This window comes from Physella acuta, unplaced genomic scaffold (genome assembly GCF_028476545.2).
Source record: "Physella acuta isolate Inbredline_101_S28 unplaced genomic scaffold, ASM2847654v3 ptg000956l, whole genome shotgun sequence".
In the NCBI taxonomy this organism is placed as follows: domain Eukaryota; kingdom Metazoa; phylum Mollusca; class Gastropoda; family Physidae; genus Physella; species Physella acuta.
In genome coordinates this window covers 63,498-80,596 of record NW_026732473.1, presented here as the reverse complement: position 1 = coordinate 80,596, position 17,099 = coordinate 63,498, and the positions used below count along the sequence as shown (strand labels likewise).

Below are 17,099 nucleotides of genomic sequence, written 5' to 3'. Positions count from 1 at the left end.
TTGGCATTGGTATTGGTATTGGTATTGGTATTGGTATTGGTATTGGTATTGGTATTGGTATTGGTATTGGTATTGGTATTGGTATTGGTATTGGTATTGGTATTGGTATTGGTATTGGTATTGGTATTGGTATTGGTATTGGTATTGGTATTGGTATTGGTATTGGTATTGGTATTGGTATTGGTATTGGTATTGGGTTTGGGTTTGGGTTTGGGTTTGGGGTTTCGGTTGGGATTAGGATTAGGATTAGGATAGGGATTAGAATAGGGATTATGATTAGGATTCAGGTTAGGATTCAGATCAGGATAAGGATCCGAATTTGGATTCGGATTAGTATTAAGATCAAGATGAGGATCAGAATTAGGATTTGGATCGGAATTAGGATTAGGGATAGTTAATTATGTACATGGTTAGGATATAAGTTATTAAAAGCGATAGGGTTATGGTTAGCCGTAGCGTTATGGACAGCTTTAGGGGAATTAGTGTTTGAAAATTATAGTTTTAAGTGTAAGTACAGATACAGGTATTAGGATAGCAAACGGGATATGGATTGTGATAGGATGATAGGTTGGTGTTCGGATTTGGGTTACAATTAGGGAGCTGGAAAAGTGATGGATAAAGACAGAGTCAAGAATTAGGATAGTGTCAAAGATATGGATAGAGAATGGCAAGGAGGATGGTGTTGATAGAAAGTAGAATTGATATGGAGATAATTCGAGACGTGGATTAAGATACTGATAAAATTGTTGTTTGCTAAGGAAAAGTTCTTGAAATGGAGATCGTTGGTCTACTACGTATTCTTATGTTGGAAGGTAGGACTAATTGCCCAGACTGAGGCTAACGAGAGATTGGTGATTGATAAGTGAGGTAATGAAGCTGGGGGATAATTAACTGAGATAATTGACTCTGGGGGTAGGTATTAGATTCGTATGTATTTTTTGTGTGTGCTTATATAATGTAAAGCGTGGTTGTATTTATTTATATCTATGATTATATGCGTGTATGCGTACGTGCACGTGCACGTGTACGTGTGTGTGTACGTGTACTTGAGAGTGTACTTGTGAGTGTTTGTACGTGTGTTGATGTGTTTGTCTATATATGTGGATGTTTTTGTGTGTGGATGTATATGTAGTTGTGCGCATGTGTGCTTGACTATATGTTTGCTTGATATATGAATAAATAAAGGCATCAAGTTTCTCGATTTTCAAATGTGTAATGTGTTTTTTCGATACTAACTAATATGTCGATAACATTGCTTACCTGAAAACTATTAAAAACAGCTTTATTAATTATTTTTTTTTTCATCAATAAATCAAACAATCAATGCATTTCAAGCTCCCCTAGATCAATAACTAAAACTATAATTATAATTATCTGATTCTATTACCAGAGAAGCGGTTACGTTACAATTTTTCGAGACACGTTTTAATTTTTTTCAAATTTCAATTTTTTCCCCCGATTGTTAAAGTTTAAAAAAAAACATTAAAAAAAACAGTTTTGCTGTCTCATTAAATTAAATTAGCAGCCAATTCAATAATACAGTCACGTTTTGTTTTTGTTTTTTTTATAAATTAGAAAAAAAAACACATCACTTACTCGTCTCAGTTTGGGCCCCCTGATAATATTTTGAGAACCGCATAGCATTTCGTTACCGATTGCATTGATCGTAAGACGGACGGCAAGAACAAAGCACTTTTTTATCAAATATTCAGCACCCAACCTCGCTGGTTAAAAATATTTTAAGTACCGATTGTTTGTGTTCAAATTCAATTGTGCTAAGAGCAATCGCGGAGCGAAAACAGTATCGATTCTTCTGAATTATTAAAAAATTCACCAGGCATTTTGTCATAGTATATTATTATAGATCTCAGGAAATATCTCCTGAGCCGAAGTTCTGAAAGAGACACTTGAGCTGACATAGCGCTTTCTGTTACTGGTACATACCTTATAATCTAACTACAGTCTGAGAAAAACGTCAAGTTTGATGAAAGGTAAGAAAGAAATCGAAATACCGCAAACTTAAATCGATACTTTTTTGTGCTAAAATACATTTAAACAATACTCATAAACTTGAGCTTATCAAATACTAAAGTTAATCGTGATATATACTTTTGTAAAATTCCGTTAATTTATTCTTTTACATGAAAATATTCCATTGGTTTTAATACTTGATAAACACAATGTATTAAAGTAAAGATTAAATTGGCACTGTTTTTAATGCGACATTTTGTTTATTCCTGGATATAAGGATAATGTGGAGGCTGAGAGCCCACAGCTATCTGAGTAAGTATTTCTCAGATTTTAGTTTCATCTGTAACTATCTTACTTGTGTTGTAAATCGTGTCATATTTACATGTGTTTCATAACGTAAGTAGATTATTATTTAAACTTAAGCTTGGTAGTTAGAGCCGAGAAAATATTTCAGTTTTATCTCACGTACAGATTTTTTTTTTTTTTTTTTTTTTTTTGTAAAAAAAAGGTAACAGTTAAGTTAAAGTTAGGGTACAACGATACGAACATGGTTGTATATTTTATCCCACAAAACACATTCAAGCGCTCATGAAGTTTTAGACGTTTTACTTGAAAATGTTGTATTGAAAGGCGCAAACATTCATGCTTCTGTGTACTTGTGTATGTGTATAAATGTGTGTGTATGAGTGTTAGCTAAAGAATATTGTCTAATATCAAGAATTAGTGTTACACTAAGAAGTAATACAGCGTAAAGTCATGACCTTTAATCACGTGTTCATGTTACACATGTGTATTCAATCCAAGGATATGAACGGGAATCAATAGTGGTTGGTGATCTATCCATTACTGCTGAGAGTATGTGTATTTAAAAGTAAACATTGCAGAAAGTGCTAAGTTGTTCGCCTAATCCACCGTGGTTCTTAACCTGGGTTCAGTTGAACCCAATGTGTTCGGCGAAGGTCAAGACACCTATCCGATTCATTCGATTTGCGACATGATTTTGTCAGTTCGGGCGATTGAACTAGCGGCCTCGAATAATAACTGACAAATACGATAGCGCGACACAGTAATAAAGAGCACCAGAGGAGATAATACGATTTGGTATCGTGATATTTCTAAGTCCTGGAACCCTCGACGTGGTCGGACGAATGTGTCAAATATCGATTCACATGTACAACTGAACTTGATGGGAGTTCGTGACCTAACAACATGAAGTGGAGCCAGCCTAGTCTTAGATAAACAAAGCTAAGAAAACACCAACTTAAGCTGCATGGAGATGGAAAACACAAGAAGACAACGCTCGCTGAATTCAAGGTGTAGGAAGCCAGATACGATAAAAAAGGCTAGTCTACCTGCTCTAGGTTTTGTACCCATCAAAACTCAATCCGCATATCGTCATGCGATGTTGCTTACCCGATGGCAAAGCAGGATAAACCACAATTTCCGGGTACCGGAAATCGCATAAAGGTGACAAAAATCTACGTATCCATATCTATAATCATAGGTAACATGCGGGACAAGACGTAGACGCACGCCGTTATTCCCCCGCTCTCCAGGCAAATCGCTACCACCCCTCCTCCATCAATCTGGTGAGATTTGGTTCAAAACGAATGTTTACAATCGTAGTGCCGGGTTGAATTAGTGACGGCTATTAGGGGCAGGTAATTAAGTATTAAACGATTTGAAACGAAGGGGAGGTAACAATTTCTGCTTCATATTTACATTGTCGTCTATAAACGGCTGCTTTTACTGGGAGGGGGGGGGGGTGTGAGGGGATGGGCAGGGGGAAGAGCGGGTAAGGGAGGGGGCGGGGGGTAGTGTCAAGCTCACAAAATATGAATTGTTGATAAGCAGAAAATAAAACAAAAAGATGGCGGCGTATGCTTCGTAACGGGTCAGCTCGTAACATTTAAAATGTATATATTTGAAATTTTGGCCCCTAATTGAAACAGTAATCAAGTTACCGTGTTTAAAAAATAAAGATACAGACACAAAAATAGCATGCACGATTTGAAAACTGTGTTATTCGGACCTAGGAAACTATACATCTAATACAATACTTCTGATACAATACATTATACTGAATGTTACAATACTTCTGATACAATACATTATACTGAATGTTACAATACTTCTGATACAATACATTATACTGAATGTTACAATACTTCTGATACAATACATTATACTGAATGTTACAATATTTCTGATACAATACATTATACTGAATGTTACAATACTTCTGATACAATACATTATACTGAATGTTACAATACTTCGGATACAATACATTATACTGAATGTTAACATGAAAAGAGACAGTTGTTTTTTAAACAACACTTTGGGGACAGCGCAAAGTGTTTTTGTTTTCTTTATGGGGACAGCGGTATGCACAGAGTTTCTTCCAGGCATCTCTTCTAGTCTACCCCCCCCCCGAACGAGATGGATTTTATATAGTAAACATACACTTTTACTAGTGTCCGCCCCTCCCCCGAAAAATGTTAACCGCCCCCCACCCGAAAATTTCAAGTGCCCCCCCCCCCCCTAGAGAAAAAAGTCTGGAAGAAACACTGCACAAACACACAACGGGTTAGTATCCCCTTAAATTATTCCTATTCTAATTCGCAAGTATCATCTCAACAAGTGTCATACGATCAAACGGGTAGTGTTAATCAGATAATACCCTATCAGGCAGCTGTATATATATATATATATATATATATATATATATATATATATATATATAGAGAGAGAGAGAGAGAGAGAGAGAGAGGGAGGCAAGAGAGAGAGAGAGACAGATGTATATATATATATCAGTATATATCTCCCAGTTGTTCCTTACTTTCAGTCTCGGGTCTGCTAATCCTTGGATTATCTGGGACCTACCAACAGGCGACCCAAACCTCCACCAGCAGCCCCCAGACCACCAAGCAGACGAGCGATCGGCACAGCTTCCACCTTGCCCTCCCCCACACCTCCGCCGACCTGGACGCCCTCACCAACGCCACCCTGAGCGCCTACCTCTCCATCACAGCCGGCACCTACAACAGCACGCCGGTGAACGTGACCGTCTGGCACCCGGTGATGTCCGTCAGTTCCGTGACGGTCCAGCTGGGCGCCTTCAACAAGTTCTACCTCCCCTCGACGTTGGTGCACCCTGACTCGGGGCGTTCAAGCCGCGGGGTGCTGGTGACGTCATCGTACCGGATACACGTCACGCTCTACACTAAAATCCAACAAATCACTGGTGGGTCGTTATCTTTTTTTAAAACTTGTCAGTAAAGTAAGATTATGCAGTGTAAGAAACGAATACATTAATATTTCATAGTTTTTTTTTCTGTAAATTGCTAAAAATAGAATAAAATTATTGATTACATGTTACAATTTTAAAAAATCGATGATTCAATTGTATTCCTTCCCCGTTAGCCTTCTTGCTTGTTTTAAGTTCAGTGTGTATGTTATCATACCCTCTTGAGTTACAATAAATTATTGTATACTAGGATTTATGATTTGAATTGTGTTTATTGAATAGGAACAATTGCCTTGGCATATTATGAGATATTTGATGTATGTCAAAGTAATTTTTTTGTGAAACTTTGTTGTAAAATGTTGCGTCGTTGAGTAGGCCAGATAATGCTTCAGTTATAAAATTATATCTTTACTAAAGAACGTAAAGTTAAGTTTGTGTCGTAATGTCTCACGGAATGTCTCGGAAGGAAGTTATTTTTTTTGTCATGGGCTATTTTGTGATTGGTCATTTTATCTTGGGCTATTTAGTGAGTGGTCATTTTATATTGGGCTATTTTGTGATTGGTTATTTTATTATTGTCATTATGGTCAATTGGGTTCATTTTTTACATGGGCTTTTTATGTGGGTGGCTATTTTATTCAATGTTTCTTTTTTAGTTGCTATTTTGTCCCAAACCATTTTGTCAGGTACAATTTTGCGAGTAGTAATTTGTAATGGGCGTTCAGTCAATGGATATTTTTGTATTGGATTTTATTTTAGTTTTGGACTATTTTATGCTGGGCAGTTTTTCATGCGCCGTTTTGCTTTCAGTTATTTTGTCATGGGCCATTATGTCAGGGGGTCTCTTTTTCAACAGGATCAGCGAGCAGGGTGGAGAGTTTGACACTCGCCAACATCCTACCGCTGCGTCTGCTCCACACGCAGTACATGTTGGTGACGCTTCCCACCAAGAACATCTCCAGTCTCGCTCGCGTCATTGTCGTGTCGACGCAAGATGGTAACACTATGGAGTTAAGGTATGTTCCGATTCTCGACGCAAGATGGTAACACTGTGGAGTTAAGGTATGTTCCCATTCTCGACGCAAGATGGTAACACAGTGGAGTTAAGGATGGCCCCATCTTATCATGTTGAAACGACGTACGACTGTCTAACACTATTGTGTTTTATTTATCTTCGAATAATTTAACATTTTGTGTTGTAGGGTAGATAATCTTGTGATATTGTGATTAAGGGGTCTTCGTTTTAATAAAAATGTGTTTTATTGAAAGCGAGTTTCACTTCCTTACATGCAATAATTTGTTTTTATGATGAAGGTCTGGTGCCATAACTAGGGTGTGGCTTACTGTAAGAATACTTTCGTTACGTTACTGACAAATGATGACAGTGACAAGTGACGACACTGACAAATGATGACAGTGACAAGTCACGACACTGACATGTGATGACACTGACAAGTGACGTCACTGGCCAGATTAACAAAACATCTCCCTCATGTAGGTTCCCAAAACTGGACACGTCACCGTCCATTGAGTTTACTCTCAAGCAGACTGCGGTTGTAAGACCTCAGTTCATTGGCGTAACCCTGGACCAATCAGACGTTCTCTTTCTGGAGAGCAAAGGAGATCTAACGGGTTCAACTGTGAAGTCGGCCTATCGTGTCGCTGTTTTTATCGCCATGAACGAGGTAATGATGGCTCGTTTTATCCAGTAGAAATAATGAAAATATATTTTCCAGATTAAAGTGTATTATTACCTTGTGGGTTTCTTTTTTTTAAAGAAGGAAATTTCACAGCTGGAAGCTTTACTTGAATGTTTCTTATTGGTCCTCGAGTTTTCGGAAGCTGAAAATTAACAGTTGGTAATTTGCAATTATTCTTGTCATACTTTTTGGAAATAACATTAGGGGGCAGTTTCTTTTCGTTCTTAGTTATAGCATTAGCGGTGATTACCTCAAACTTAGTTAAGATTTAAATTTTATTTTATGGCCTCTAGATTCCGATTTCAACCTGATTTTTGCGTGGATTAGCCAATATTGAATTGTTGTTTGATGATTATAGTTGTCTCTCTTAGATGGGTTGCAGTACCCAGCGAACGAGGTTCTGAACTCGGGGCATGTAGGTTAGCAATTATATGCTCTTCCGCCTGACCACATCCTTCCCGTGTTCAGTTTGACAGAAATGTATCTCTATCTCAAACACCTGTATATTTCTACAGATACCAGCTCCAACTCTACAGCTCCAGCTCTCCAGCTCCAACTCTCCAGCTCCAGCTCTCCAGCTCCAGCTCTCCAGCTCCAACTCTCCAGCTCCAACTCTCCAGCTCCAACTCTCCAGCTCCAACTCTCCAGCTCCAACTCTCCAGCTCCAACTCTCCAGCTCCAACTCTCCAGCTCCAACTCTACAGCTCCAGCTCTCCAGCTCCAACTCTCCAGCTCCAACTCTCCAGCTCCAACTCTCCAACTCTACAGCTCCAACTCTCCAGCTCCAACTTTCCAGCTCCAACTCTCCAGCTCCAACTCTCCAGCTCCAACTCTCCAGCTCCAACTCTCCAGCTCCAACTCTCCAGCTCCAACTCTCCAGCTCCAACTCTCCAACTCTCCAGCTCCAACTCTCCAGCTCCAACTCTCCAGCTCCAACTCTCCAGCTCCAACTCTACAGCTCCAGCTCTCCAGCTCCAACTCTCCAGCTCCAACTCTCCAGCTCCAACTCTCCAGCTCCAACTCTCCAACTCTCCAGCTCCAACTCTCCAGCTCCAACTCTCCAGCTCCAACTCTCCAGCTCCAACTCTACAGCTCCAGCTCTCCAGCTCCAACTCTCTAGCTCCAACTCTCCAACTCTACAGCTCCAACTCTCCAGCTTCAACTCTCTAGCTCCAACTCTCCAACTCCAACTCTCCAACTCTACAGCTCCAACTCTCCAGCTTCAACTCTCTAGCTCCAACTCTCCAACTCCAACTCTCCAACTCTCCAGCTCCAACTCTCCAGCTCCAACTCTCCAGCTCCAACTCTCCAGCTCCAACTCTACAGCTCCAGCTCTCCAGCTCCAACTCTCTAGCTCCAACTCTCCAACTCTACAGCTCCAACTCTCCAGCTCCAACTCTCCAGCTCCAACTCTACAGCTCCAGCTCTCCAGCTCCAACTCTCTAGCTCCAACTCTCCAACTCTACAGCTCCAACTCTCCAGCTCCAACTCTCCAGCTCCAACTCTACAGCTCCAGCTCTCCAGCTCCAACTCTCTAGCTCCAACTCTCCAACTCTACAGCTCCAACTCTCCAGCTCCAACTCTCCAGCTCCAACTCTCTAGCTCCAACTCTCCAACTCTACAGCTCCAACTCTCCAGCTCCAACTTTCCAGCTCCAACTCTCCAGCTCCAACTCTCCAGCTCCAACTCTCCAGCTCCAACTCTCCAGCTCCAACTCTCCAGCTCCAACTCTCCAGCTCCAACTCTCCAGCTCCAACTCTCCAGCTCCAACTCTCCAGCTCCAACTCTACAGCTCCAGCTCTCCAGCTCCAACTCTCTAGCTCCAACTCTCCAGCTCCAACTCTCCAGCTCCAACTCTCCAGCTTCAACTCTCCAGCTTCAACTCTCCAGCTCCAACTCTCCAGCTCCAACTCTCCAGCTCCAACTCTCCAGCTCCAACTCTCCAGCTCCAACTCTCCAGCTACAACTCTCAAAATCTCCAGCTCCAACTCTCCAACTCTCCAGCTCCAACTCTCCAGCTCCAACTCTCCAGCTCCAACTCTCCAGCTCCAACTCTCCAACTCTCCAGCTCCAACTCTCCAACTCCAACTCTCAAGCTCCAACACTCCAGCTTCAAGCTGTTGCTTCCCAACGGCGTCTCGAGGCGGAACGGGAGGTGCAGACCGCATCGGGTGACACCAATGGGGTGGGGGGTGACACCAAGACAAAAATGTTCCAAGATATATAGATTATATATGTTTTTTCGACAATTCAATGAAAGGTTAATTAAAGGGTGACACTCGGCCTAGCGACGCCACTGCTGCTTCCAAAATCTACACCTTGCCACCTTATTCACTTTACTGAGTGTTCAAACGTTGCCTACTCTACACATTGCCACCTACCCCACTTTACTGCGTGTACAAACGTTGCCTACTCTACACATTGCCACCTACCCCACTTTACTGCGTGTTCGAACGTTGCCTACTCTACACATTGCCACCTACCCCACTTTACCGCGTGTTCAAACGTTGCCTACTCTACACATTGCCACCTACCCCACTTTACCGCGTGTTCAAACGTTGCCTGCTCTACACATTGCCACCTACCCCACTTTACCGCGTGTTCAAACGTTGCCTACTCTACACATTGCCACCTACCCCACTTTACCGCGTTCAAACGTTGCCTACTCTACACATTGCCACCTACCCCACTTTACCGCGTGTTCAAACGTTGCCTACTCTACACATTGCCACCTACCCCACTTTACTGCGTGTTCAAACGTTGCCTACTCTACACATTGCCACCTACCCCACTTTACCGCGTGTTCAAACGTTGCCTACTCTACACATTGCCACCTACCCCACTTTACTGCGTGTTCAAACGTTGCCTACTCTACACATTGCCATCTACCCCACTTTACTGCGTGTTCAAACGTTGCCTACTCTACACATTGCCACCTACCCCACTTTACCGCGTTCAAACGTTGCCTACTCTACACATTGCCACCTACCCCATTTTACTGCGTGTTCATACGTTGCCTACTCTACACATTGCTACCTACCCCACTTTACTGCGTGCTCAAACGTTGCCTACTCTACACATTGCCACCTACCCCACTTTACTGCATATTCAAACGTTGCCAACTCTACACACATTTTGCTATTGCGAAGTACCATTGTACTCACCTTCTCATCAATTAAAGTTTGCTGTACAGGTGAAGAGTGACCTTTCCTTTGAACAACTCCTGCCCGCTATGGACGAGACAGACACTGGGAACATCTGGACCAACGGGCTCTGGTTGAATGGCATCACTGACAAGACAGTGGCGTCATATAGGGTCGCTTCTTTCTATAGCAGTAATACCTTATGGGTAACTCAATATTTGTTTGCTATGTTTTTTTGTTGCTATAACACGTTTAGATGTAAAAAAAAATGTTTTTATTTCAAATCTAATTTGAGAACAAAGCCATTTCATACACGTTTAGATGTAAAAAAAACCGGGAGTGACAGTAGCGTACATAGGGGTGGAGCAGGGGGAGCGGCCGCCCCCCCCCCCCCCCCCCCCTCTGGCCATTTTAAGCAAAGTGGCGCCTTTTTGGAAACTTTTTAAAACTCAAAGTTTTAAACAATGATTTTTGTTAAAAAAATATTTTTGGTCGGCACATCTATGTAAATCACAAGATTTCTTTTCATGCAGCAATTAAGCATTATTGTACTAGTCTAGTAGTGTCTACGTTTACAACACGTATTAACAGCTGCATCAGTTTGCCATTCTAAAAATAACCATTACGATGCATTGTAATGTTTAACTAAACCTCTACGGGTAGTACCACTTGGCTAGAGGGGTGTTAAGTTTAAGGCAACTGTATAATGTATTTGCTTACGAATAATTGAATTAGAAAATGTTATACATAAAACTTCACACATAATTACTTTATACATACAGTTTGAATCGTGTGATTAATTTAAAAAAAAATTACAATACAGAAACAAATACAACTGATGTGGCACCACTATTTAAATTTACTTATGAGCAACCTGCGTAGTGGTGGGGAAATTTTGACAAAGTCAACAACGTCGTCACGATGAAGTAGTAGTATTCTTACAGTTTGGGCGATAGTGATTACGATAACAAATTATATGAAACAGTTACAACCCCCTCCCCCATGGACCACTCTGTAAAATAAATATTGTCATAATACCACTGCTACTTATTTAAATCTATTTCTGTAATATAGATTTGTGTAATATATATTTGTGTAATATATATGTATGTTTAGAACAGTCATCTAAAAACTGATGCTATGTTCACTCTGAGTTGGTTATCTCTCCCCCCCCCCCCCCCCACACCTCACCACCACAATTGTGTAGAGCGACATTAATGTCACACCTAGGTATACACTGGGTTGGATAATTGACCTAAAGTGACCGGACAGTGGTGATTGAAGTTGAACCCCGCCCACCCCCCAATCCCACCCCGATCTGATCTGTTAAGTACATGTAGAAAAACACGTAATGATGTACCAAAGTTCCATGCCGCCAGAAAATTAGCTTTTTAAACGTAAAACTGTGAATATTGTTTTTGCAATTACCAGTAAAAAGGTGTGTGAGCAATACAGTGATCAAACCCATACCTATCACTGTGTTAAAAAATGATCTTTAAAGAACACAAAGAAGCAGTAGTTAATTAAAAATGTAGGAACTGAACTAAAAAGACCATTATTTAGTTAAATGTAGGCTGTTATCCCGTATGTTTTTCAATTATAACGAAAAACGTGGCTTTATACCAACTCTGATTTTAAAAACTTTCATTATGCTGTAAAACTTTAGCATTTATGATGACGATATATTAAATTTTGATTATAGACAACAACATTTTATAAACACGAATAGTGTTAAATAATCTCATTATATTCTAAAGTAATTATTTATTTGTTTTGACATTTACAATTAAATGTGTAGATATATACATATTTATATCAAGATAGTGATTATTTCCCCTATTTCACTTGTCTTAAATAATTTCCCAGGAATTATTATATAAGAAATTTATTTTACAAGAATTGCATTGTTTTTGGTTGTAGTGTGTGTATAACATTTTTTGTGGTTTATATTGATACAATTTTTGTTTTGTCGGCCTACATTGTGTGTTTTTTCTTATTTCTTCAGAGTGCTACTTTCAATTTATTGTACATCATAGCGAAGTAATGGCATACAGCTAGTAATTATATATATATATATATATATATATATATATATATATATATATATATATATATATATATATATATATATATAATACACGTATATAGAACATGTTAAAAATTCGGCGCCTTTTTTTGCTTTTTTCGCTCCCCCTACAACGAAAACCTGGATACGCCTCTGGGGAGTGATCTCCCCTAAACTTTTTCGAATATTCTAATATGAAACAACAGGGGATGGCAACTCAACTCGGGATATAGACATCACTTTTAATCCATTTTAATTACTTAAACTTTTTAAAATAGAATAAAATCTCGTAGAAAAAAGAATTGCACACCAAATGAACGCTAAATAAAATGTGCATAGTAGTGCGAAAAATTATTAGTACTTTATAAATTCACATGCTTTTTTTGAGAAATCAGAAATAGCAAAGATTTATTACTTCGGTCAACGGAAATTACTCAAAATGTAACAGAAGGTAGAGAATTAGATCTTTTACTTACATGTGAAATTTCATTTTTCTATCTGAAATAGTACTCTAGTTATAGGCTTTTGAAAAATTAGAAGTAGAAAAAGTTCCACTTCCGGTTATCGGAAATCGCTCAAAAGTTGAAACGGATCTATGATTTTGATATAATACTTATATATCAAATTTCATCAACCTAGCTGTAACGGTACTCAAGTTATCGTGTTTACAGATATATACACACACACAACATACACACATACACACAGACATACGGACAAGATTGCAAAACTATGTTTTTCCGACTCAGGTAGCCCTAAAACGTCGAGATTTGCAAAAATTTAGATTTTTATTTCTTTCACGATTACAAGACTTTCTCTATAGTCCTACTTCGTAAGACTATAGAGAAAATTTAAAAAAAAATGTGTTTGTTTCAAATTTAGTTTGAGAACAATTCCACCGCATACACGTTCACGAGTCAGGGTGACGCCTATCTGCTGAGCGTCTTGAGTCACGTGAGCGTCAACACGAGCAAGGCCACGTCTGTTCTGAGGTTTCTCCAGGGACGCTCGGGGAGCCAGACGACAGCCTGCATCTCTAACGTCCCCCCTCGCAGACTGTGGCGGTCTTGGTACTCCTGGGAGAACGAGGGGAACCTGAACTCTAGCAGGTTCTCGGTCACCATATTAAATGTAAGTCAGTCAGTCACCATGTTAAATGTAAGTCAGTCAGTCATCATATTCAATGTAAGTCAAGAAGTCATCATATTAAATGTAAGTCAGTCATCATATTCAATGTAAGTCAGTCAGTCATCATATTAAATGTAAGTCAAGAAGTCATCATATTCAATGTAAGTCAAGCAGTCACCATATTAAATGTAAGTCAAGAAGTCATCATATTAAATGTAAGTCAGTCATCTTATTCAATGTAAGTCAAGCAGTCACCATATTCAATGTAAGTCAAGCAGTCATCATATTAAATGTAAGTCAAGAAGTAATCATACTAAATGTAAGTCAAGAAGTCATCATATTAAATGTAAGTCAAGAAGTCATCATATTAAATGTAAGTCTAGAAGTCATCATATTAAATGTAAGTCTAGAAGTCATCATATTAAATGTAGGTCAAGCAGTCAACACATTAAATGTAAGTCAAGCAGTCACCATATTAAATGTAAGTCAATCAGTCACCATATTAAATGTAAGTCTAGCAGTCACCATATTCAATGTAAGTCTTTATAAAGCTGCTAAATTTGGATAATGACGTCACCTTTCTGGGTTCATCCGTTGTTTCTCTGGAATCATCAGTGTTAACTGTTTCGATTCGCAACGTTTGAAAACTTATGTAATAAAACTTTGCATTCAGAAAAGGAACTTTATTTTATACAGCAAATACTCCATAATGCATTAGTATTATACATCGTTTTGACATTATTACAGTCTAAGTTATCTGAATGATTATTGCGTAAAATGCCTTGAATTTGAATAAGTTGAATCGAATTTGAATGGTGTTGTAATACCACGACTTAAGAACTTTGAGTTTGGATGAGTTTGATGGTGTTGTAAAACCGCAACATAAAACATTGAGTTTGAATAAGTTCGATGATGTTATAATACCAGGGCTTATGAACATTGAGTTTGCATGAGTTTGATGATGCTTTAATACCACGACTTAAGAGCATTGAGTTTGCATGAGTTTGATGATGCTATAATACCACAACCTAAGAACATTGAGTTTGCATGAGTTTGATGATGCTTTAATACCACGACTTAAGAGCATTGAGTTTGCATGAGTTTGATGATGCTATAATACCACAACCTAAGAACATTGAGTTTGCATGAGTTTGATGATGCTTTAATACCACGACTTAAGAGCATTGAGTTTGCATGAGTTTGATGATGCTATAATACCACAACCTAAGAACATTGAGTTTGCATGAGTTTGATGATGCTTTAATACCACGACTTAAGAGCATTGAGTTTGCATGAGTTTGATGATGCTATAATACCACAACCTAAGAACATTGAGTTTGCATGAGTTTGATGATGCTTTAATACCACGACTTAAGAGCATTGAGTTTGCATGAGTTTGATGATGCTATAATACCACAACCTAAGAACATTGAGTTTGCATGAGTTTGATGATGCTTTAATACCACGACTTAAGAGCATTGAGTTTGCATGAGTTTGATGATGCTATAATACCACAACCTAAGAACATTGAGTTTGCATGAGTTTGATGATGCTTTAATACCACGACTTAAGAGCATTGAGTTTGCATGAGTTTGATGATGCTATAATACCACAACCTAAGAACATTGAGTTTGCATGAGTTTGATGATGCTTTAATACCACGACTTAAGAGCATTGAGTTTGCATGAGTTTGATGATGCTATAATACCACAACCTAAGAACATTGAGTTTGCATGAGTTTGATGATGCTTTAATACCACGACTTAAGAGCATTGAGTTTGCATGAGTTTGATGATGCTATAATACCACAACCTAAGAACATTGAGTTTGCATGAGTTTGATGATGCTTTAATACCACGACTTAAGAGCATTGAGTTTGCATGAGTTTGATGATGCTATAATACCACAACCTAAGAACATTGAGTTTGCATGAGTTTGATGATGCTTTAATACCACGACTTAAGAGCATTGAGTTTGCATGAGTTTGATGATGCTATAATACCACAACCTAAGAACATTGAGTTTGCATGAGTTTGATGATGCTTTAATACCACGACTTAAGAGCATTGAGTTTGCATGAGTTTGATGATGCTATAATACCACAACCTAAGAACATTGAGTTTGCATGAGTTTGATGATGCTTTAATACCACGACTTAAGAGCATTGAGTTTGCATGAGTTTGATGATGCTATAATACCACAACCTAAGAACATTGAGTTTGCATGAGTTTGATGATGCTTTAATACCACGACTTAAGAGCATTGAGTTTGCATGAGTTTGATGATGCTATAATACCACAACCTAAGAACATTGAGTTTGCATGAGTTTGATGATGCTTTAATACCACGACTTAAGAGCATTGAGTTTGCATGAGTTTGATGATGCTATAATACCACAACCTAAGAACATTGAGTTTGCATGAGTTTGATGATGCTTTAATACCACGACTTAAGAGCATTGAGTTTGCATGAGTTTGATGATGCTATAATACCACAACCTAAGAACATTGAGTTTGCATGAGTTTGATGATGCTTTAATACCACGACTTAAGAGCATTGAGTTTGCATGAGTTTGATGATGCTATAATACCACAACCTAAGAACATTGAGTTTGCATGAGTTTGATGATGCTGTAATACCACGACTTAAGAACATTGAGTTTGCATGAGTTTGATGATGCTGTAATACCAAAACTTAAGAACATTGAGTTTGCATGAGTTTGATGATGCTGTAATACCAAAACTTAAGATCTGTTGAAATCTTGTCTAGGAGTTCAGGGACACCTTACGTCTGGATGGGCAGACGTTCAAACCCACCTTCAACCAGAGCGTCTATAAAGGCTACGTTGTTCTGGTGAGAGAGTGAGTATGTTGCTATACTAGTTTTATAGGGACGACGTTATTCACGGAGAAGACTGAGTTTTAAGTTATCATTGCTTTTTCATAGTCTGTAATGGTTTTCAGATTTGTAAACTGATTTCCTAACTGAATAATGGCTACTATGTTTTTTTTTATTTTAGCTACTTATTTATTATCCAAATCAATTTAAAATTAGATATATTTGCTTAGTCGTCAAATTTAATTAGTTGGTAAGTTTAAAATCAGTTGCCCTATTAAAAATGTAATTAAATTAAATTTTAAGACGACAAATGCCCCATCCCTCCCCCCTCCCCCCCCCCACACACACACACATACATATTCTTTACCTTTGAAAAATGTAAAACAAACAGTATTTTAATAAACACGAGTGTTTTCTTACCAGGTAGCAAGACAAGGTTTTCGTAAATAGTTGACTGATGTATTCCCCTCATGTTTGACTGATGTATTCCCCTCATGTTTGACTGATGTATTCCCCTCACGTTTGACTGATGTATTCCCCTCATGTTTGGCTGATGTATTCCCCTCATGTTTGGCTGATGTATTCCCCTCATGTTTGACTGATGTATTCCCCTCATGTTTGACTGATGTATTCCCCTCATGTTTGACTGATGTATTCCCCTCATGTTTGACTGATGTATTCCCCTCACGTTTGACTGATGTATTCCCCTCATGTTTGACTGATGTATTCCCCTCATGTTTGACTGATGTATTCCCCTCATGTTTGACTGATGTATTCCCCTCACGTTTGACTGATGTATTCCCCTCATGTTTGGCTGATGTATTCTCCTCATGTTTGGCTGATGTATTCCCCTCATGTTTGACTGATGTATTCCCCTCATGTTTGACTGATGTATTCCCCTCATGTTTGACTGATGTATTCCCCTCATGTTTGACTGATGTATTCCCCTCACGTTTGACTGATGTATTCCCCTCATGTTTGACTGATGTATTCCCCTCATGTTT

At 38.9% G+C, this 17,099-nt stretch overlaps 1 protein-coding gene across 1 annotated transcript; it reads left to right on the top strand.

Annotated features, from left to right (window-relative positions):
* Positions 1 to 2,252: 2,252 nt before the first annotated feature.
* On the top strand, positions 2,253 to 9,096 carry LOC131953819 (uncharacterized). The gene is made up of 7 exons (XM_059317191.1): positions 2,253 to 2,283; positions 4,820 to 5,218; positions 5,504 to 5,548; positions 6,078 to 6,237; positions 6,720 to 6,906; positions 7,437 to 8,436; positions 8,546 to 9,096. The coding sequence occupies exons 1-7, from the start codon at positions 2,253 to 2,255 to the stop codon at positions 9,094 to 9,096; spliced, it is 2,373 nt and encodes a 790-aa protein (XP_059173174.1).
* Positions 9,097 to 17,099: the final 8,003 nt, after the last annotated feature.